The sequence below is a fragment of the Podarcis cretensis genome (genome assembly GCF_951804945.1).
Source record: "Podarcis cretensis genome assembly, chromosome: 9".
NCBI classification, from domain to species: domain Eukaryota; kingdom Metazoa; phylum Chordata; class Lepidosauria; order Squamata; family Lacertidae; genus Podarcis; species Podarcis cretensis.
Genome location: NC_137178.1, coordinates 32,330,839 through 32,352,262, shown reverse-complemented (window position 1 = coordinate 32,352,262; position 21,424 = coordinate 32,330,839). Strand labels below are relative to the sequence as shown.

Genomic DNA, 21,424 nt, shown 5'->3' with positions numbered 1-21,424 from the left:
AAGGCTTTGTTAATTCCAAATTCACTCCTTCAGTATATAAACCAGATATTCCAACCTGAGGGGCTGTTATTCTAGCAAAACTTGTCATATCACCAAATCCAAACCTAATGGCTTAATGCAGTTCTTATTTAATATGCAAATTTCAAAGCAAATGAAGTTCATTGTCCTCATATTGCCTCCTGGAAGATGGTGACTTTTGACAGCCCAGAAGCGTAGCGCTGCAATGTTGCCCAGCAGTACTAGACCCCACTACATATTGAACGCTGGGCTGAAGCTGTAAGTTCAGCCATTCAATTTTACCGATTGCTTTTAACCCCATATTGCAGATTGAGCTGAAAAAGCAGTGCAGTTCAGGCTGGAGGGCTGTGCTGAGAAAAAGTAGCTGTTAACAGTATATTACATAGGAGGGTTACTGTAATACTGCAAGTCAGAAGTGAGGTTGAAGTGGACCCCCACCCACTCAATATCTCAGATTGCAAACAAAGGTCAATCTACTTAAATTGCCCCCTTGGACTTCTTCCCAGGCTTAATCAGAACAATCAGTACAGGCAACAGCCTTGTGTTCAGTTGACAGGCATGTAGACTGGTTGAAAAAGTATTTTCAGTGCTGTACAAAGATTTAAAAAAGACTATAGGTACCCACTATAAGCCTGTGGGTAGAGTCTAAAAGACACAATATAAGAAGGGAAAACGGGTAGAGGGACAGGAAAATTAGCAGATAAACATTTGTACAGTTAGGATATTCTTTTACTACATATAGTGCATCTAGTTTTCTCTTTTGTATATATCTTTGTTACTCCCACCAATTATTAACTTAGGCTAGAGTGAGAGTTACCAATACACAGTAGTACAACATCTACATCAGCAGCAAATGCTATTTTACTGTATTTTTGGTTTTTATGGAAGCCGCCCAGAGTGGCTGGGGAGGCCCAGCCAGATGGGTGGGGTATAAATAATAAATTATTATTATTATTACTATTATGTATGACATACAAGGAATGGTACTTTAAGGTCACACAACTTCTAAAGTTACAGTACCAATACAAAATGTTGGAAAAGTAACTGAAATAATCAGGAATGTGCTATCAGTATCAAAACTGACACTCACCTCACTGTGTCACCAGCTGGAGATGTATATGTGATAGAGGAAACGCCAGCTTGAGCTACCAACTGGGATCCATCATTAAACTGAACCCATACTGCTCCACTAGTCAGCTAATAGGGAAAAATATTGTAGAATTAGTTTGCACTGAAATACAGCAATGAACTCTTTCCCAGTGCTTTATCTTTCTAGTCAAGAAGCTTTATTTAGCTTGGATTGACACAGTGCAGCCATGCTAAGTTGCACCTGAAGGTTCACTTCCTTCAGAAGAAAGACTTGTTCTTCCAGAAGTAGAATTTGTGTTTTGTCATGCAAGATAGACAATCCCGATTTTGCCCATTTTGTGCAACCTAGTTAGTATTTTGTGTAACTTCAGCACATTCTTATGGAGGTTCTGACAATTTGTACAAGGAGAACGCATTCCAGTTTAAAGTGCAGAAAGTAACTAGGTACAAAGCTTTGTATTCTTCCATTAACTACTTCCTGATCTGCAACAGATTTTGAGGCAAATAAGTAAAATAAATAAATAAAACTCAATAGGGAACAGAGCTGATTCCATGCATTATCAATTATACTATCAGTTCCTTTTCAGTAGAAGTATAACAACTGCTGCATTACAGCTCATCTTCCTTTACACTGAATTTTCTGCTTGGCTGTTGATTACCAGCTCACCTGAGAAGCCCAGCCAACATTCTTTACAAAGACAGACTTTAACAGTTGAGCTGAATTTACAGCACTCTCATTTGGGTGACTTAGGGTGCTCCTTGATTCAGTTGTTGTTGATGTAAATGCAGATCCTTCATATGCCGATATCTGGAATATAATTATGAAAATAGCAGTTGTGAGCCATAAAACCATGATATACTTCAGTGTTTAAATGGTGACCTTCCTTGGGTGTACCATACCTGACTTGGGTTTCAGACCTACCTAGTTAAAATATGCAACAACCCAATACAATTGGCTCTACTCATCTTAAACTTTTTTTTTTTACTTGACAGGTTAAATTTAGCCTTCCAGCATAGTGTTTCTTAGGGCTCAAATAAAAGCAAGAACTACACACTAATGTACTTACCGGGGGATTAATGTTAGGCACTTCACTTGAAGCATCAGAGCTGGTGGCGGTATCTCTCTTCATCAAGGCTATTTCCGCCAAAGAAGGACTTGTATCTGGCAAAGTAGGAGGGAGCACTAAAGCCTTTGGAGACTCAGGATTTCCTGGTTTCCTGGTAATGGAAGAATTATGGTCACATATTTAAACTTTCCAACTTCCACTAAGAATATCAAAAGACTCAAACTAAAAATTTCATGTGGAGAGCGAGAAGCAACTGAAAAAAATAATAATACAAGAGGCTGCTTACCGCCCAACAATAATGGGAAAAAATGGAACACTTCCATTTCTTTCTTCTGCCAAAATTGCAGATTCCAGTGCAAGACAAATGCGGTGTCCCTATATTGAAAAATAGAAAAATTGCATTAAAACATGCTAACACTTTCAAAAAGGGCAGGAATTCAATACTCGGGGACAGTGGGCAGAGGCAACGAAGAAAACATTGATGTATTGTGCTAAATTAAAAGGTACAGGTTTTTTTTTTTAACCTTCCTATTGCATGACATGGAGTATGATCAGTGTTAAACAGTATAAAGTTCAATCCATAACATTTCCTTGATATCCACACCCCTCAACTTCATAGGAACCTTTCAAAATCAGTCATATATTTGGAACAATAAAAGGATCCAAGTCTGCTAATTTGCCATTTGGAATCACTTACCCATGTGCATCACACCCACTGAAACATTACAAGTAATATTTACCTCATTTGCATGATCCACATATATTTGTATATCCTTTTCTAAACCAATTGTACTCTCCTCTTTTATAGTGTAGGCTTTTCCAGATTTTTCTATTACTCTAATTACGCCCGCTGTCTTGTGGATTTTTGCCCCTATAAAAAACAAAAACATATTACCTCGGGTACACATACATTGACAATATGATCACACTCTAGTAGAAGTAAACTAGTAAACAGGAGATTGTACTTAACAACTACCTACAGTTCAAATACAATTATCACTGACTTGAGTGTGTTAACAAGAAGTGCTATCTGCTACAACTCATATAATTTTTGGATTTTCAATGTGTTCTTAATATTTACATTTAATCGCCAATAAAACAAAGTATTAGAAGAACGTAGCTTCTTCCTAATAATAATGCCATATGTGTTACATTTCAATTAGGATTTTTTGAAGTATATAATTTTTATGTGGTATATGATAATAGGAAAGAGTTATTTAAAATAAAAAAAATTAAACTAAACTAAATATTAGGTTTTAAAATGCCCTAACAGTTGGCTAATAATTTAATGCAATTTAATGGCTGAAGGGATATGTAGAAAACAGCTTAAGGATACATACCATCATAAAAACAAATTTCCACATCTGCAGGAGGGGAGTTTTCCATCAACATACACTTGGCATATCTTGTATAGAAGGTGACTTTGGGAGTTTTGGATCTTACCAACTGCACAAATTTGGCAGCATACTGATACTTTTTCCAGTACTTCTCTAAAATAAATATGTAACGAACAGTGATTACAATTCAAATCACCTGTCTACTTACACGCACAACACACATGGAGGGATGGTAAGGTACAGACAAGGTACAAATGTTGCTCTTCCAAGTAATGTAATTATTATTTGTTTAATTACATTTTTGGAGGAGCAACATTTACACCTGACCTGTACCTATAGTATTCATTTATATGATATACTCAAAGCCCATTTGAGTATTGGCCAGGTATCATTTATAGCTTTAACAAGTGATGCTACTTAGTGATTTGTTCATATAATGCATTTTTTCCAAGCAACTTTCATGAGACCACTGAGGAAGACCATGGTAAAAAATGTTTGGGTTTTGCCACAGTTTGCTATTTTAACTGTTCAGTTTATTGACATTTGTGTGTGCTCTGTGATATTTCATGTGCACATATATTTAGTCTGTCGATATTATGTTTGTTTATACTATTCATGTTTGGATATATATTTTTGGACACAAATAGATACATATTGTTTTTTAAATTTGTACTAAATTTGACTGATTGATTTCTTTGTACAGTATATGTATTACATTAGCTTGTATATATTCTTTTGATCCCATTTTTTAATTACTCCTTTAGTTTCTTGGGATTTATTTCCTTTTTGTATCAATCAATAATTATACAAACGTTTTTACTGCTGAAAGGATGCAACAGGATGTTCTTTAATTTTTACTAGTCAAACATAAATATATTAGACTTCCGGCGCTGCTGCCATGTTGAATAGCGGATGCCAGCCGTGCAGTTAATAATCTGGGAGTAATTATCCTTGCAAGCCCACCCACCCCCCAAGCCCAGGTTGAGGGGGAGGAGAGCTTTCATTCGCAGATTGTCCAATAACTGCCTCTCGCTCCGATGGAATGCAGGGGCAGAGACGTAGAGTGCATAGCACTGCACGTATTGGAAACTCCCCAATGCGATTGCCATGAGCGGAGGTACTTCTGTTTCTTTTAAGATGAATCTAAATTCGGACTTAAGAAACAGACAGTGTTCTGGATGAAGGAGAAACATAACTTGCTAAACGAATCAGCCACTGAGTGCCAAGATTTTGATCTGGAGAGGACTCTCGTCTTAAATGGAATGCTACATAAGTGAAGGGGAGCCTTTGTTCTCTTTTTACATTATATTTACACTATATTTATGTGCTATGCTATGATTTGGCAAGCCTTCACTGAATGGATTTCAACAATATATGGAATGCAAGAGGGATTCAACAAAAACTTATAAGTTTATTTACAGAGTACCTGAAAGAATAGACTGTGAAATACTGTGATGACTTGTGACACTGCCTACTAAAGAGGGCTCTAATTCTGATTTATTATGGTTTTGGCAAGACACCAGCTCGTTAGAAGGCTGGAAAGGATCAAAGGCGACAAATGCTGGAAGTAAGCCAAGAGTCACAGCCAGACGCTGGCGAACTTTCAATTTTGGAGAGGCAAAATGGAGAAGTGGTGGTGTACTAAGAAATGAATTCTCGAAGGAGAGGCAATGTTGAAGAAAATTGATTGATTACAACATGAAGGAAAAGAAGAAGGCAGACAAACAGAAAACTACAGCATATAAATTCTCTCTGCAAGTTAATGGACATGGATTTATTAAATATGAATGAAAGTCATCACACCAGTGGCTGCTAAAACAAAGGATTATGTTCAGAATTGTGGTATTTGGACTAATTAAGAGAATTGGAGCAGGACCAAGGAGTAACACCAACTCCTGATAGCTGGAACAAAGAAAGTCATCCAAAAACATTGAATTTGGAACTGATTAATTGGCTTTTTTATTGCATTATGATTTGGTATTGTATTAATGTTGCCTCCATTGGATTGTTATTAATGAAAAATTAATAAAAATTATTTTTTTAAAAAAAACATAAATCTATCAACCACTGCAAGTTAGGGCAATAAGCTTACATGGCACACGAAGTATAAGAATTTCAGTAATTTGAATATTTTAATTGAATTCACTACATGGAAGTTTAATGCATCTGTAATACCTATGATAGGGACGCAGGTGGCGCTGTGGGTTAAACCACAGAGCCTAGGACTTGCTGATCAAAAGGTCGGCGGTTCGAATCCCTGTGACGGGGTGAGCTCCCGTTGCTCGGTCCCTGCTCCTGCCAACCTAGCAGTTTGAAAGCACATCAAAGTGCAAGTAGATAAATAGGTACTGCTTCAGCGGGAAGGTAAACAGCGTTTCCGTGCACTGCTCTGGTTTGCCAGAAGCAGCTTAGTCATGCTGGCCACATGACCCGGAAGCTGTACGGCGGCTCCCTCAGCCAATAAAACGAGATGAGCGCCGCAACCCCAGAGTCGGTCACGACTGGACCTAATGGTCAGGGGTCCCTTTACCCTTTAATACCTATGATATTCTGATAGTGAAGGGAAACATAATTACTAGAACAGCATCTATATAGGGTTGGAGCCACACTGCAATAGGATCCTGATCCATTGGAGGAAGGGGGGATTCTTTGCTCACCTACCTTCTGCAGCTCCCAGCACTACTTCCCATACTATTTTGCAAGGTCCCCCAAACCCTGGAGCAGCTTTTCAGGGAACACAGGCAAAACAAAGAACTGCTGAAAATAGCTTTTCCCCTTTGCACTGGCCGAAGTGTCTGCATCCAACCTACAATTACTGGCGAATATCCGAAGAATTACAAAGGGAGCTTTCCTTGTTCATTTATTTGTTTGAACAACAAACCTCTGTCACATGCTGCTTTTGGATTTCTTCTCATTTTCAGAAATAGTTATCTACGTTGCATGGAAGGCTAAGAAACATAAGCTCGCCTACCCACCCACACCAGGTTGTTTGGCTCCTTGCCACTGTTTCTGAATGGGCCCATAGAAATGCACCTTACCTGGCAAGTTGCCAAAACTATATATATTTGAGTCCTCAGGAGGTGGTGGGGGTCTATTATTCAGAGGGATGCCTTTTCCTTCATTTGGGTGGTAAACTGTGACCTTAATACACAGAAAAAACAGAATCTCATAGCCAAAGAGTTATTCGTTTAATGCTTCTTTCTGGAAAATGAACAAGTTGTTAATGCACTACAGGATACTGAAAATTTGAATCTGGCATGTGTCATGTCTAAAGTCTTCGTTTCCTCAAAAAAGAACAGTTTCCTATCCTCACTAAGCAAGATTATCTGCAGCTTTTACAGGTACAGATATTTTAGTTAGATCAGTGCTTCTAAAGACAGAATTAGTAAAAACAAATGCCTTTCACTTTCATGGAACTGTACCAGCAATTTTACCAGAAAATGAGTAATCATAGCAAAAATTAAGTCAGTTATTTAAACTACACTGAACGTTTCAGATTTCACACATGCTTGACGTATAGGCATTTAGCATAAAGGAGGCCTCTGTGATAATGTGTACATACAAAGTTCTGAAAAGAAAATCTACTTGATTTCCAGAAGCAAAAAATCAATGAAACAAGCTTATATTCCAGTGTGATAAGGCATATTACACCTTAGTAATATTGGCATAAACACATCATTTCAATACTGCCAATGAAATTAGAAGAAGAAATTAATACTCACTGCACTTCCATCACAAGATATCCTCAGAACTTCTTTTACAAACTCTTGCGAATTATATTCTTTTAGAAATTCCATATATACTTCTCCTGCATCTAGAATACTCACCTAGAATGTAAATTGAAAACAGAACACAGCCTAAATAACTTCTGAAGCAATCCAATATAAATGCCCCCTCCTTTCCCCACCATTTACATCAAAATGAACTAAAATACTGCAGTGAAGTAAAGAACTTGTTTTTGTGCTCCTTGCTGAGTGCTTTAAGCCTGAACAGAGGAGGTACTATTTGCAGTGTGACTGAAAAACTATTAGGCTGCTGAGGATTTGTGAGGCAGCCAATCAGGGTGTTCCAACCTCACTGGATTTACAAGTACTAGGAGAGAGAAATGGGACGATCAAAGGGAAAACAATACCATGAAAACAAAAGCAAAAGAGGGAAACACAATAGAATGAGATATGATACATACTGGAAAGGAAACCTAGTACAGTAAAAAAAATTAAGAATTGACTAGAAGTCTTTTAAGTCCAATAACTGAACTAAAATCTGACAGTGTACATTTATGTTGATGACAAAAAAATGACATACATATTGGAAGTAGGTAAGATACTATTTCATGACTGCTAAGAGATTTTTATTAAAAGCCTGCATACTTTGCAACAGAATAAGGATCAACAGACTATATTACCCTTACTTACTTCCCTTCTTATTATCTGGGACCAAACGTTCAAAGGCACCTGAGCAAGGCTTCTTCCAATCAGGTGTTGCTCAAGTAAAGGTGGGAACTGGAGAGGTCACTAAAACCCACTTTGCACTAATTCACAACTACAGCCTTACTGCAAATGCCGAAGTAGCAGTCATCAGCATTCTTGTCATGGCGGTTGCTTCTTGACTGGATCACACCAAAGCCATCCTATAAACAACCCAGTCCACTGCATTCAATTTAGTTGTACAGTGGTGCCCCGCAAGACGAATGCCTCGCAAGACGGAAAACTTGCTAGACGAAAGAGTTTTCCGTTTTGGAGGTGTTTCGCAAAACGAATTTCCTATGGGCTTGCTTCGCAAGACGAAAATGTCTTGCGGGTTCCTGCGGGGGGTTTTCCTCCCCCCCTTTTTCTAAGCCGCTAAAATCCGCTAAACCGCTAATAGCGCTAATCCGCTAAGCCGTCAATGGGCTTGCTTCGCAAGACGAAAAAACCGCTAGACGAAGAGACTCGCGGAACGGATTCTTTTCGTCTTGCGAGGCACCACTGTATTGCTGTAAGAGCCAATTCCTGGCAAGCAAAGCAGAGCCAGCCGTTTCTCATCTGATCGCTAGAAAACCAGCATCAATAAGCTATCCTACAAGGGACTGGGGTCAGTGTTCCCATGGCCCTTTGTAGGGTATCTCATGGAAGCTGGATCAGAATCGGATGACTGCCTTGCAAGCCAGCAACTGGGGTGGTCTATTAATAGAGGTGTGCATCTTTGAAAATGAAGAAATGTTATAGTTCTTGTCACCTGATTATCAAGAGAAGATTAACACCAGTCAAGTTAATTGGTTCATGTTGTGATAGTTGGTAGGTATTTAAAAATGTGGAAGAGCTCAATTTTTATAAAATTGTCACTGCAATTCATTATTTTGAAATATAGTACAGTACATACCACTGCATTTTTTGTTTTTTGCCTAATTGGCTTTAGTCTGTGAGCATTCAGAGGTGATACAACACTTTGCAGTGCAGGTTTCGGATGTCCATATTGTCGCTCTTTACCCCCATTCCTTCTGCTTTCAGACGCTAGATGGAGACCAAATGCAGGTGCTGGCAGAGCCTTCTCAGCAGTGTATTTCCTTGTGTCCAGTGGCCCTACAGCTGGTGCTGTTGGTTGTGCAGATTCAGGGGGTCTTCTGCATTTTAAGCCATTCCATGCATTTTTCAGTGTTTCTTGAGGCACACCAAGATGGAATCGAAAATCTCCACTACTGTCATATAAAGGTTCCTGCATCTGAGCTGAAGCAGCAAAGGGATATTTTAATGATTTAGAAAATGCATTACAGGATTCTTCCTAGTTTTTACAGGAGAAAAATGTTATGTCTCTAACTATAAATGAGGCTAGGAAAGCATCACGTCATTTTTGACAATGCTGGGAAAGTTACTGTTGTATGTATGAGAAGCTAAGTATTCTGGCACATAACCAACTTTTCTGAATTGTTTGTAACCGATGTTAATAGCAACAACTTCCTTTACTATTTACTAGAAAACTGGTTTAAGCTTGCTTAAATTTAACTCTACTGAAAGAGATTAAACATCATGTTACAGGTTCTTCCCATGCAAACAGATGGACTGGGAGTGGTTAAATAAAGCATTTGGGATGGTATCAAAAAGCAGTATCACGTTTGTCTTGGTAAAGTGCATGAAATATCATATGCACCTTCTGTCCAGAAGCAATTAAAAGCAAAAATTAAGAAGAAAATTGCTTGAGGATTCAAATAATCCCAACTGTGTGTCCTATGGTGACAATTCCCCAAAGCATTCCTGGTAATTCAAAACAAAAGAAAATGTCTGAGAAGATTTAAGTAATCCTTGGCTAAATTACAGCTACATTCAGTGCTCTTTCACTAAATGAAGTAATTTGATGCAGGAGAACAAAATCTCCTCCTTCCCTTATGGCCCTGTTCTTCTTTCTACCCTCCCTTCTGCAGCAATGTTTATATAATAAGCAATTTGCTGTTTTCATCCTTGATCTCTCTACACAGATAATTTATTATCAGTTATTAGCGCTAGACAGATGTTCTCCACCTACACACAGGATCAAGATCGTGCCAGTTCACAGAGCCCAATACATGCAGATCTTCACAATTGTTATCATTCCAGTTTGAGAGGTAAGAATTCTATACTGAGCCTAAACACAGGTATCCATGTTCCCATCTTAACATAACTTTCAACGTGTGGATATCCGGTAGACCCAGAAAATGCAGTGTCACGATCCATGCCTAAATGTGCAAATATAGATGTTTGCATTTTGCCTTCTTAGTAAGGACAGATAACTTTAGACAGCTTACCAAAACAAACTTTTGAACAGACTACTGGAATACATGTTTCTTAAATAAATATTCCTTCACAACATAGTTAGGAGCTTCTTCTGTTGTTAGTCAAGTTAAGAGCTAGCCTTAGTTGTAGCAATTGGAGGTGACCATAGGGGAAAGGGCTCTTAGCATAACCCAAACCATGATTTATGACTTGTTGGACACAACCCTCTACACTAAGATATCTACCTTTCATAGAATTACTACACAGGTTACAGCTGAGGTCCATCTGCCCAATTTTTCATCTATGCACATAAAGGTGGAACATCTGAATTCAAACAGTGCACTTGTCTGGAAACTTGGATTGTATCTTTATGAAAACATGATGGCAAACATGGGCTTGACATAATATACAGTGGGGCTCAGGAAAAGGTGGTATGACTAGGGAGTTCTGCAGCATTATCCATCACCACAGCATGTTCCTTTAAGTGGTATTTATGTATGAAGAGGGACTAAGAAAAGTACGGGGGAAATCCAAGGCAACTCCCATCATTATTAAATGTAGAGGGTGCTTAATGACCAAGCTGGGCTTAAAATACTCAAAGATTCCTTCAGAGAACATGCCCCAAATAAAACACACACATTATGGCTACTCAGATACTGCTGGACCACAACTCCCAGCATCCTGATTATTGGCCATGCAGCCTGGGGCTGATGGGAGTTGGGAGTCCAACATCTGGAGGGCACCAACCCTTCCACAACACATAACACATTTTATTATCTAAAGTTCATCTTCACATGGAATTACTTCTAAATTAATCTCTCAGTTAAAAACATTATCCTTGGATGGACACACAGTGTACCTATATAAGCTCTACTGATAGGAATGGTATCCTTTGAGAATTCAATGTGTCCAACACAGGCAATAAAACACTCTCATTAAATAAATCCATACCATTTAGTTGCATATTTCCAAGCCACTGCTGCATTGTTTCAGCTTGGGACTTCGGTTCTAATAAACCAACGCTGGGCTTCATTGGACAGAGATAATTTGAACTAAAGACAAAGAATTATTCATAAGTACACTTCATAAATATGGACACAAATAACTTATTGATCACGAAAATAGATTAAGTTCTATTTGTGGAACATATTGTATCACTAAGGGTAAAGGGACCATTAGGTCCAGTCGCGGACGACTCTGGGGTTGTGGCACTCATCTCACTTTACTGGCCAAGGGAGCTGGCGTACAGCTTCCGGGTCATGTGGCCCGCATGACTAAGCTGCTTCTGGCAAACCAAAGCAGCGCACGGAAATGCCATTTACCTTCCCGCTGGAGTGGTACCTATTTATCTACTTGCACTTTGACATGCTTTTGAACTGCTAGGTTGGCAGGAGCAGGGATCAAGCAACGAGAGCTTACCCCGTTGCGGGGATTCGAACTGCCGACCTTTTGATCGGCAAGCCCTAGGCTCTGTGGTTTAGACCAAAGTGCCACCCACGTCCCATATTGTATCACTACAGGATATAAATAACAGGTTTTGTTCTACTACATAGTCCTAATATTTTAAACTACTATAGGCGAACACTTTGTACTGAGACAACTTGCAATTTTTCAGTATCAGTTTCTTATACTCAAATGACAATATGTAAAATTAGAGATTATTTTTAATTTCTTAGTTTAAAGGAATTTCATAGTATTAACTTAATAGCTGAGAATCAATGGAGGCCAGTTCTAAGCTATAATGATCCACGGCTACACGCAAAATGAGCCCCACTGTATTTTAGAACTTAGCTAGAACTTTTCCCAGTCCATTTGTCACTTACAAGATAGGAGCGAGAAATAACTCATTGGCTTGACTACAGTAGACATTCTGAGTCCTTTGGATGCACAAGCAGCCTATCAGGAACAGGACTATATATGAAAGCTAGACTTTATTTTTTAAAGCCATGAGTCGAATCCCTCCCCCTTCTGCAGTCCACTTATCTGCACAGCTAAATACATATTTCCTTTGGTCACATAGGCTCTGGCTCTGACTTTCTGTTGCCACCAGCACTCTTGTGCCTTTTACATAGATGACTGGGAAATAATTATGTATGCAAGCATTAGAGATCACTCCCAACCCCTCATGCACGGAGTATTTAAAAGGAGATCAATGCTTGTTTTTGTTTTCAGTTCACCACAATTTAGTGTTACGTACAAATCCAGAATTGTGTTTAATCTTAGTTATGGTGTACTAAAATGAAACAAGCTAAGTTTGTAAGCCAGAGTTTAAAGTAGGTTCATTTCCATGGTTAAAATTAATCACAGTTTGTGACTAATTAATCAGAGATATGCCAGACTGCAGGCAAAAACTGAACGTTTCTGATGTCCTCACAGATGTGCTAGAAGAAAGGAAAGGGTACAGCTGATGAGACCAAGACTCATTTATGTAATATCACAGTTTGGTTTCCATCCAGACAAGGTCATTATATTATAGGGGAACCAATTTTACATGATGCACTCAAAAAACAGAGATATATAAGAACAATTCTTACTGAGCTTGATCTTTCACAGGTGGAGACAGATTCTTTTCCACTGAGCCAGAGCTGGTCGGAAATTTTTCTTTAAATACAGTAGGAATATCACCATGGCTATTTGCAGGTGAAAAATCCTTCCTGTTTCCTATTAGTCCTCCTCTGGACTTTGAGAGGATTTCTAGGGAATGGCATCTCTCCACATTATTCAGTACTCCTTGACTCTGACTATGGGATGAGCCGGATCTTTCAGAGGAGTGTGCTCTCCTGAGGTAGCGCGAATGCGGTCTTTCTTCAATCAGCTGCATTGCTCTTCCCCTACCAGTATTTCCCATTTCTTTTACTGGGAGTCCCCAGTTGTTATGGGAACTACTTCCATAGCCAGATGAGACTTCACTGGCATTCTTATTTTTAGGAAGAATGGTCATTTTGTTGGGAAGTGGCTGACCCCCTAGAAGTCTTTTCTTCTCCTTTAAGCAGCCACTTGTACTGACACTGGGAGAGGCAGTAGAAGCAGTAGAAATGGTGGCATTTCCACTGTCCATTGAATCCTCTACAGTTCCTGAATCTTTGCTTCTTGCTGAGCTACACCTGGACATAAAAGGATGATCCAATACAGATGAAAGGCTTAAACGGTCTGCTGGATTTTTGCGAAGCAACTGGTGAATAAGGTCTTGAGCCTCTTCTGACAAAAACATTGGCATTTCATAATCTGCCAGCACCACTTTGTTCAAGGTGTTCTTTACCGTATCAGTATCAAAAGGTGGTCTTCCGGCCAGAAGAGTAAAGAGCATGCAGCCCAAGGACCAGACATCAGACTCAAGCCCATGCGCACTTCTTGTGGCTATTTCTGGAGAAATGTAATTAGGAGTCCCACACATTGTGTAATGCTTTTCATGAGGCATTGTCAGTTGGGTTGCAAGTCCAAAGTCAGCAATCTTGATGTTCATATTGTTGGTGAGTAAAAGATTAGAGAGTGTAAGGTCCCGGTGTAATATTCCATGGGAATGGAGATATAACATCCCTGTAATAATCTGGTGCATGAAGTTCCGAACTATATGAAATAAAAAAAGGAAGAGGGGTGTTAAGAAACATTTTTGCTATTTTGTCCTTAAACATGCTCACCACCTACTTCTTATAACTAATAGATTCAATGATTATTGCAGCTCAGAAATTCATACTTAAGCAACTAATGAAACTTACAAATGAATCTACAGTGAGGGGGGAAAGTATTTGAGCCCCTGCTAAATTTGCCTGTTTGCCCTCTGACAAAGAAATAACCAGTCCATAATTTTAATGGTAGGTTTATTGTAGCTGTGAGAGACAGAATAACAACAGGGAAACCCCCAGAAACCCAGAAGACAAAAGTCAGAGATTGATGTGCATTATAATGAGTGAAATAAGTATTTGATCCCCTATCAACCCGCCAGATGTCAGGCTGCCTGGTATCTTCACTGTATGTAACGAGCTAAGATTAGAAGCACAAAAGACACCTGTCGACAGAAGCAATCAATCCAGCAGATTCCAAAGTAGCCACCATGACCAAGACCGAAGAGCTATCCAAGGATTTCAGGGACAAGATTGTAGACCTGCACAAGGCTTGACTGGGCTACAAAACTATGGCCAAGCAGCTTGGTGAGAAGGTGACAACAGTTGGTGCAATAATTCGCAAATGAAACAAACACAAAATAACTGTTGGAACCTCCCTCGGTCTGGGGCTCCATGAAAGATCTCATCTTGTGGAGTTGCAATGATCATGAGAACGGTGATGAAGCAGCCCAGAACTACACAGGGGGAACTTGCCAATGATCTCAGGGCAGCTGGGACCATAGTCACCATGAAAACAGTTGGTAACACACTACGCTGTGAAGGACTGAGATCTTGTAGAGCCCGCAAGATTCCCTTGCTCAAGACAGCACATGTACAGGCCCGTCTGCAGTTTGCCCATGCACAGCTGAATGACCCAGAGGAGAACTGGGTGAAAGTGTTGTGGTCAGATGAGACCAAAATTGAGCTCTTTGGCATCAATTCAACTTGCCGTGTTTGGAGGAGGAGGAATGCTGCCTACGACCCCATGAACATAATCCCCACCGTCAAACATGGAGGGAGACATATTATGCTTTGGGGGTGTTTTTCTGCTAAAGGGACAAGACACCTTCACCACATCGAAGGGATGATGGACGGGACCATGTACCATCAAAACTTGGATGAGCACCTCCTTCCCTCAGCCAGGGCATTGAAAATGGGTCACGGATGGGTATTCAAGCATGACAGTGACCCAAAACACACAGCAAATCATTTGAGAAGTGCTCAAACACACCCCTAATTTGCCAGTCTCTGCCCAAGGAGATGCCACACACAAACATATATATATCACCCGAGCCTCTGAGGGCAGACGAACTACCAAGAGTGCCCCCTCCGCTGATCTCAGCACCCAAAAGGGTATGTAAGAAGCATATTACACCCCTTTAAGATTGATAAATAACTGCACAACAAACTCTACAAGATTGGGTGACTTTCAAAAGCAAGGTCTTACAGACCACTATGTCTAAAGAAAAATAATCTCATTGGCTATGTCCAAGGCCTGGGTGGATTCCAACCTATTTACTTGATGGAAAGGCTGTTTCAAGGTGCAAAAATAAGCAATATTTCAGCTTTACCTTCTTCTTCAGAGAAACGGGTCTTTCTGTTCTTTAAATATCTGCTCATTTCTCCATTGTGACACATCTCTAGTATCAGGTACACGTAGTTGCTATCTTCAAAGTAGTTATACAACTAGAAAAATGAAAACTAGTTTTAATTTACATCAAAGTTTAGTTACCAGCATGTCAAGTTCTTAGTGTAAATTCTTACCTCAAGTATAGAGGGATGTTTTAGTTGACAATGTATCTTCACTTCATTTTGAACTCTTTGCACCATTCCAGCTTTGTGCATAGCCTTTTTGTCAATCTGAAAAGATTTTCTTTTTAAAATTAAGCTCATACACACACAAAAGTAATGATTTTTAAAAATAATAATAATTCAGGAATAGATTTAAGCTAAATGAGGGTTGGAAAGAGTTTATTGTTACATTTTATATTAATACCATTATTTCAGGTATGTCCAGCTTGCTTTAGTCTCATGTTAAGATAACAATTCTTCAGAAATCTGCTTGACACCAGCCTAGAAAGTAAGCCCAACTAAATAAAATGGGACTTGCTTCCAAATAAACATAGCAATGGGGTTTAAATGTTGTATTATATCCCTACAGATATATATTGAACTTTCTCAACAAATACTGACTAATGGCCAAACTACTACACAGTATTTTAAAAGCATGGTTTACTCTTCAGTTTTGTTTTGTTTTGCTTTTAATCAGAGGTGGATAACCTGCAACACTTCAGATATTGAACTGTAATTCCCATCATTCCTGACTGTTGGCCATGCTGACTGAAACTGATGGGAGTTGGAGTCCATAACATCTGGAGGGTCACAATAGAAATCACACAGTTCAGAATCAGGATTGGTGGATATGTAAAAAACAAGCAAAATTCTTACCACTTGTACTGTGATCTTAATTAAAAATGCTGTTCTCTTGCTGCTGTTGATACCATTTTAAAAAAATCTCCCCTTATACTAAGGTCCCAATCCTAATTTCCCCCTCTGCTGCTATTTAATATTTTCACAAAAACAAAACATAAGACTCAACACATACAGTGTGCAAAAGACACCTCTAATTTCACATTATAATGTGCCTTGACCCTGAAAGCTATTCTATACTAAAAACAATCATCTGTGCTGAGGAGTTTGGCAGATGAAGCACTTCAGATGTTAAGTGCTTAAAAGACTGGACTGGTTTATGTGTTTGCACAGTCAAGTACAGGGCAAGCGCTATAGGGAGAAAACATTTGCAGCCTGGGATTCAAATTGATAGGTGAACAACAGAAATCAGGAACTAACAAGTTGTGGGAACATAAGGAGTAAGTTAGAAAGTAAAATACTGCATTTATTAGCTTACGCAGCAGCTTGGTATCCTATATTCTGGCTAAATTCGGTTACTTTGGTATTTGATCCAATGGCAACTTACCATTTTGATGGCAACTTCTAGGCCTGTTTTCAGGGATACTGCTCTGTAGACTCCTGCAAAGGAGCCCTTCCCCAGAAGGTTCCCCACCTTGAAATCCTGAAAAAGAAAAAGCAATGGTCACTGCTCTTACTGCCTTCTCACCTTCCATCCGCACAGGTACGTATCAGCTACTGAGATAGTGTGGGATGTCAAACATCTAATTGTTTTAATATGCTACCTGTAAAAAATTTCCCCTGAAATGTTTGCAGAGGAGATGTGATGAAATTTCCCCTTGCCTTGTAATTTAAATAGCTGATATAAAGAGTCACCTTGATTCAAATTAATCCCTGTTCTGAAACAAAAAGACTTTAAAGAGAAAACTGTGAGGCTAGCTTGAAGTGTGGGAGGAAAGCACTGCTTCCACTTCCCAATGCAGTGGGGGTTAGTATGAGAATGCAACTAAAAGGAAAGAGGTTAAGGCTGCTTCTCCATCCCACCTCCAAAGTTGTTTTTAAAAATGCATCCTGTTCATACCTTTCACATACCAACTCTCCCCTCATCTACCCTTATCCATGTTTTGCTTCCATCACTCCGCAGTGCCATATTTCACAGACTACTAGAAAGCCTGCTCCAAAATCCGCATCCCTCTGGACTAGGGTCATAAATGTATTGTAAGAGGTAGGGCAAAAGGAAGCAAATACAGAGATGTGTCGACACCATACAAGTTCAGTCTTGCAGTTTCTGACTTTTACACGATACAAAAAACACAGGCTCTTCCACGTGTTTCACCTTTGCCCAGCTGAAACCTGGTTCCCTTGGGCAATCCTCATACTTCTCCCCCTCTCCTCAAAAACCATCCTGTCCCCTTTCAGGATGCAGGTGGGAAAAAACACTTCAGCGCCCTGAGGGCCAGTTAAAGGGCGCCCTGGCCGCGCTCTCGCCCTGACGGCGCATGCTCAGGCAGAGGCGCTCCTCAGCAGAGACCGGCCGGCGGCAGGAGGCAGCTTTACCTGAATGGAGCTCTCCCAAGGCGAGCACTGGGACATGCCGGCGGCGGAGGCTGCGCCGGCGCTGGGCACAGGAGAGAGCAGGAGACTGAGCAGCCACTGCGGCATCGCGCTGCCAGGAACTCGCAGCCACTGAGGAGCTCGCGGCGCCGGAGCTCGCGGGCGGCTCTCGCCTTGCCGCCCTTTCTCCCGCTCCCGGGGGAGACGCGGCTTCCACCCCCCGTTGCCAAGGAAACGGCCCGGGGGAGAGACGCCAGAACGGAGCCCCCCCCCGCCCGCGCATCCCGCGCGCAGCCCTGCTGTTGCCGCCGCCGAAAACGGCAATGCTTAGCCGCCGCCCCCTTCGCGCGAGAGGGAATAAGGTCCCCCGAGCGGTCCGGGGCTCGCTTCCGAGTACGCAGGGCCAGGGCTGCACCGTTAAACTGCTTGCAAACTCCTTGGCAAAAGAAAGGTGTCCTGCAGAGGCTTCGCCCCACTTTTAAGAAATACCAGCGAGCTGGGTTTCTCCTTTCTTCAACGCTAGGCGCTTGGGGTTAGAAACTTTGCCCCCGTGACAAAAACCGATTTTGCATTTTAAGAGCGACGGATGTTTTCTATAGGGCTGGCCTTCCGTACCCATGTAGCCTTGCGGGTAGTGGAAGTCCAAGAGCTAGTGTCAAAAAACTAACGTCCTAAGGTTCAAAGGATTTAGATATCTGCATATGTTACAAAGATTGTGGCATTTTCAAAACTGCCTGGGGTGTTTAGAAGTTGGCATCTACCTCCCCAATACCTTTCTAGGGGCAATGATTGTATCATGAGGTACATGAATTAAAGCAAATTATTATATTGCCAGCCTTTAGGGGACCAGCAGAATATTTGGAATTTTGAGTGTTTTGTGGGCACCACCCCTTCCAACTGATTTGCCTTTTCCATTCCATCAACATAAAAAGAAAAGTGTGCACCCACATACATTTATTTTCCAAGGGCTCTGGATCAATGTTGGTTCCAGTAGAATCAAAATAGATCCTCTTTCGTTTGCATGTTGGCAACCCCCAGACTACGGTGATGAGGATAATTGATAATATATTTTAATTAGTTTGCATATCACCTTACAAAGTTACCTAATGATTTGGAAATGATGGGTGGTTTGGAGTTGAAGTAGGATTGCCGGTGGCTAAGGTTACGAATATAAGCCACACTTTAACTTTTCACTGTCAAAATTTGAAAAAAGTGTGGCTTACATTCAGGCCAAAACGGTACATAAATATTTATTCCTGAAGTAAAACAGGTCAACATTTCTCAACACTTATTTCCTGTCATCATCATCAGAATAAGCAAACTCTACAGTCAAGTTTACAATTGCTTTTCTTGTAGTCCATCTGTGAGAGTCTCAAATGCTCCCTATCCTCTTCCAAAAAATTTGATCACTAAAACTCAAAGTGACAGCAAACACAAGCATATATTACCTATTCCCTAACTCAATGAAGTGTTTTTGGTACTTCTGATCCTTCAACATAGGAACATAAGAGGCTGCTGGATTAGGCCAATGGCCCATCTAGTCCAACATTCTGTTCTCACAGTGGTCAACCAAACACCTGTGGGTCGCCAATATGCAGAACCCAAGCACAAGAGGCCTCTCCCCTCCTGAGGTTTCCAGCAACTAGTATGCATAAGCATACACCTCCAATTGTAGAAGTCAACCATTAATAATCATAAATAGCATGATTATTAATGTGCCCAACTGTGCAGTACAGAAAAGGAAAGTCCAATATCTGTTTTGTTTGGATAATTCTTGCCTGAAATATTAAGCATATTTTAAATGTGTATCACAAATAAAAGTATAACCTACTGTTGAAACCATCATTTCAGTATAAATCATGATACTTTCCGGGAGAACACTTTAAAGTTTAATTTTTGTTAACTACTTACAGCTTGATCCTTCTATGCTCACTTGAAAGTAAGCCCCACTGAGTTCAATATGTTTGACTTTCTAGTAAGCGTGCACAGGATTGCAAGAATGCAGGCTTATCCTATACACATTTAAAATCCCTCTAAATTTAGTGTTGCAGCTGTATCTCTTGAAGGCCAAGGTGGATACTTTTTTCACATGATTAAGGGGGGAAATCTAGCACACACTTCCTCCAAAGCATACTTATGGGAGTACCCTAATTATGCCTGGCTAATAGAGGAAATTTGGGAAAAGATGCTCCAAACCCAAATTGGCAACCAGCCAGACCTTGAATGTAAACAAAGCCTTCCTGAGAAAAATGTTTTAACAGATGCAAGTTTTCAACACTTGTAGCAATTGTAGACCTTTTATCTGAGCTCTGTGAGCTAAAACATAACGATGCAGAATTTGGTAATGTTTCAAATTATTCATGCTGGTTTGTCAAAGCACATTGGTTCACTTATTTATCATAGTAAAAAATTACTAGATACAAATGAGAATTTCTCAGGGATAGATGCAATCTCCTTCTAGAATTACAGGCTGCACAGATTAAAACCACATAACCATTTGCTTGGTCACCTGTGACTAAGAAATACCATCTTTAGGCAACTCTGTGGTCAGAGGGAACACCATACAAGGAAGAAGCATGGTGACAGTTCTAAGAATAATGTTGTGAAAGTGCTAATATGTACCCAAATTCATCCTTTATAAACCTTGTTAACTAGTCCAAGATAGCTACCACACCTTAGTTCTACAGAATCTATACAAACACGGATTAGAATTCCCACATCAACCACAGACACACATCCTCGGTTAATGGCAAACATTCGAGTTGTGTAGAGTTTAGCCCTATGAACAACTTGTTCTTTTTAAGTCATACACTAAAGGACATTAAATTTAAAGATGTTAAAGGGCAGAGCTGCCTGTCTATTCTGGCAGGGCTTCTGCACCTTGAAAAACTGAGATTGGTACAAATTCTACAGATGGAGACTTCCCATTTTTAACGCCACCCTGATTATTGTGATCCGCTTTGAGCTCAGCATTTGTCGCTGGAAAAGCGGAAGACAAATATCAAAACAAATCAAAGGCATTGTAAAAAAAAAGCATAGGTTGGTTTTTTGCCTGCCACGCAGCTCTTAATGACACTAAAGCGGAGGCAGCGTAGAAGCAGGGGATGGGCAACCTGGTGCCATCGAAGTAAAAGGAAGGAAAGAGAAGCGACCTCATCCTGAACCAGCGAAGTGGGAGGGATCGAGTGTTTTCAGTCGCTGGTAAGGCGAAACCCCGCCCAGCATCACGCAGCGCCAGTCAGCAAGCTGGACGGGACCACCTGTAACAACACCAAGCCCTGCTCCCCGCTCCACTGAGATATGGTTGGGCCCAGACTCCCCCTCTCCCGAGAATGGCTCGGTCCCCACCCACCCCGTAATGGCCGTTTCCGCACCTCAATCTTGTCGCCGATGCAGGTCGCCATGGCGGCGGCGGCGGCGGCGGCGCTCGCTCTTCCCCGCGTCACTCTCTTCCTTTCCTATAAGCTACCACATGGCCGGGTAATGCGCGTCTCTTTCGCCACCGTTGCCGCTCCGCAGGCCTCTCCCTCCCCGCTACGGGGGTCGGGGAGAAACCCCTTCCTTGAGGGGCTCCATTTTGAAAATCCCGCCCGTTACCAAAGCCGCCTTTGCGTCACTTGCGC

At 40.7% G+C, this 21,424-nt stretch overlaps 1 protein-coding gene and 1 long non-coding RNA gene across 3 annotated transcripts in view; both read right to left on the bottom strand.

Moving 5' to 3' along the window:
• Positions 1–21,424, bottom strand: part of PLK4 (polo like kinase 4) — a 22,907-nt gene extending 1,483 nt beyond the window's left edge. Inside the window, exons 1-15 of one of the 2 annotated variants that reach the window (XM_079990359.1) lie at positions 21,176–21,424; positions 16,816–16,911; positions 15,603–15,698; positions 15,410–15,524; positions 12,771–13,803; positions 11,188–11,288; positions 8,873–9,216; positions 7,234–7,338; positions 6,550–6,652; positions 3,515–3,664; positions 2,915–3,045; positions 2,461–2,549; positions 2,175–2,325; positions 1,775–1,915; positions 1,109–1,215 (exon numbers count right to left, since the gene is read on the bottom strand). In XM_079990359.1, coding sequence (XP_079846485.1) covers positions 1,109–1,215; positions 1,775–1,915; positions 2,175–2,325; positions 2,461–2,549; positions 2,915–3,045; positions 3,515–3,664; positions 6,550–6,652; positions 7,234–7,338; positions 8,873–9,216; positions 11,188–11,288; positions 12,771–13,803; positions 15,410–15,524; positions 15,603–15,698; positions 16,816–16,911; positions 21,176–21,205 — 2,792 coding nt within the window. In that variant the 5' untranslated portion in view covers positions 21,206–21,424. Of the gene's footprint in view, positions 1–1,108; positions 1,216–1,774; positions 1,916–2,174; positions 2,326–2,460; positions 2,550–2,914; positions 3,046–3,514; positions 3,665–6,549; positions 6,653–7,233; positions 7,339–8,872; positions 9,217–11,187; positions 11,289–12,770; positions 13,804–15,409; positions 15,525–15,602; positions 15,699–16,815; positions 16,912–17,804; positions 17,925–21,175 lie in introns of those variants that run through there. The other variant, XM_079990358.1, reaches the window with a different exon arrangement.
• Positions 4,021–6,540, bottom strand: LOC307223963. The gene is made up of 2 exons (XR_013842352.1): positions 6,052–6,540; positions 4,021–5,686 (listed from the first exon to the last, which is right to left on the bottom strand). It is a non-coding gene; the product is annotated as an uncharacterized lncRNA (long non-coding RNA).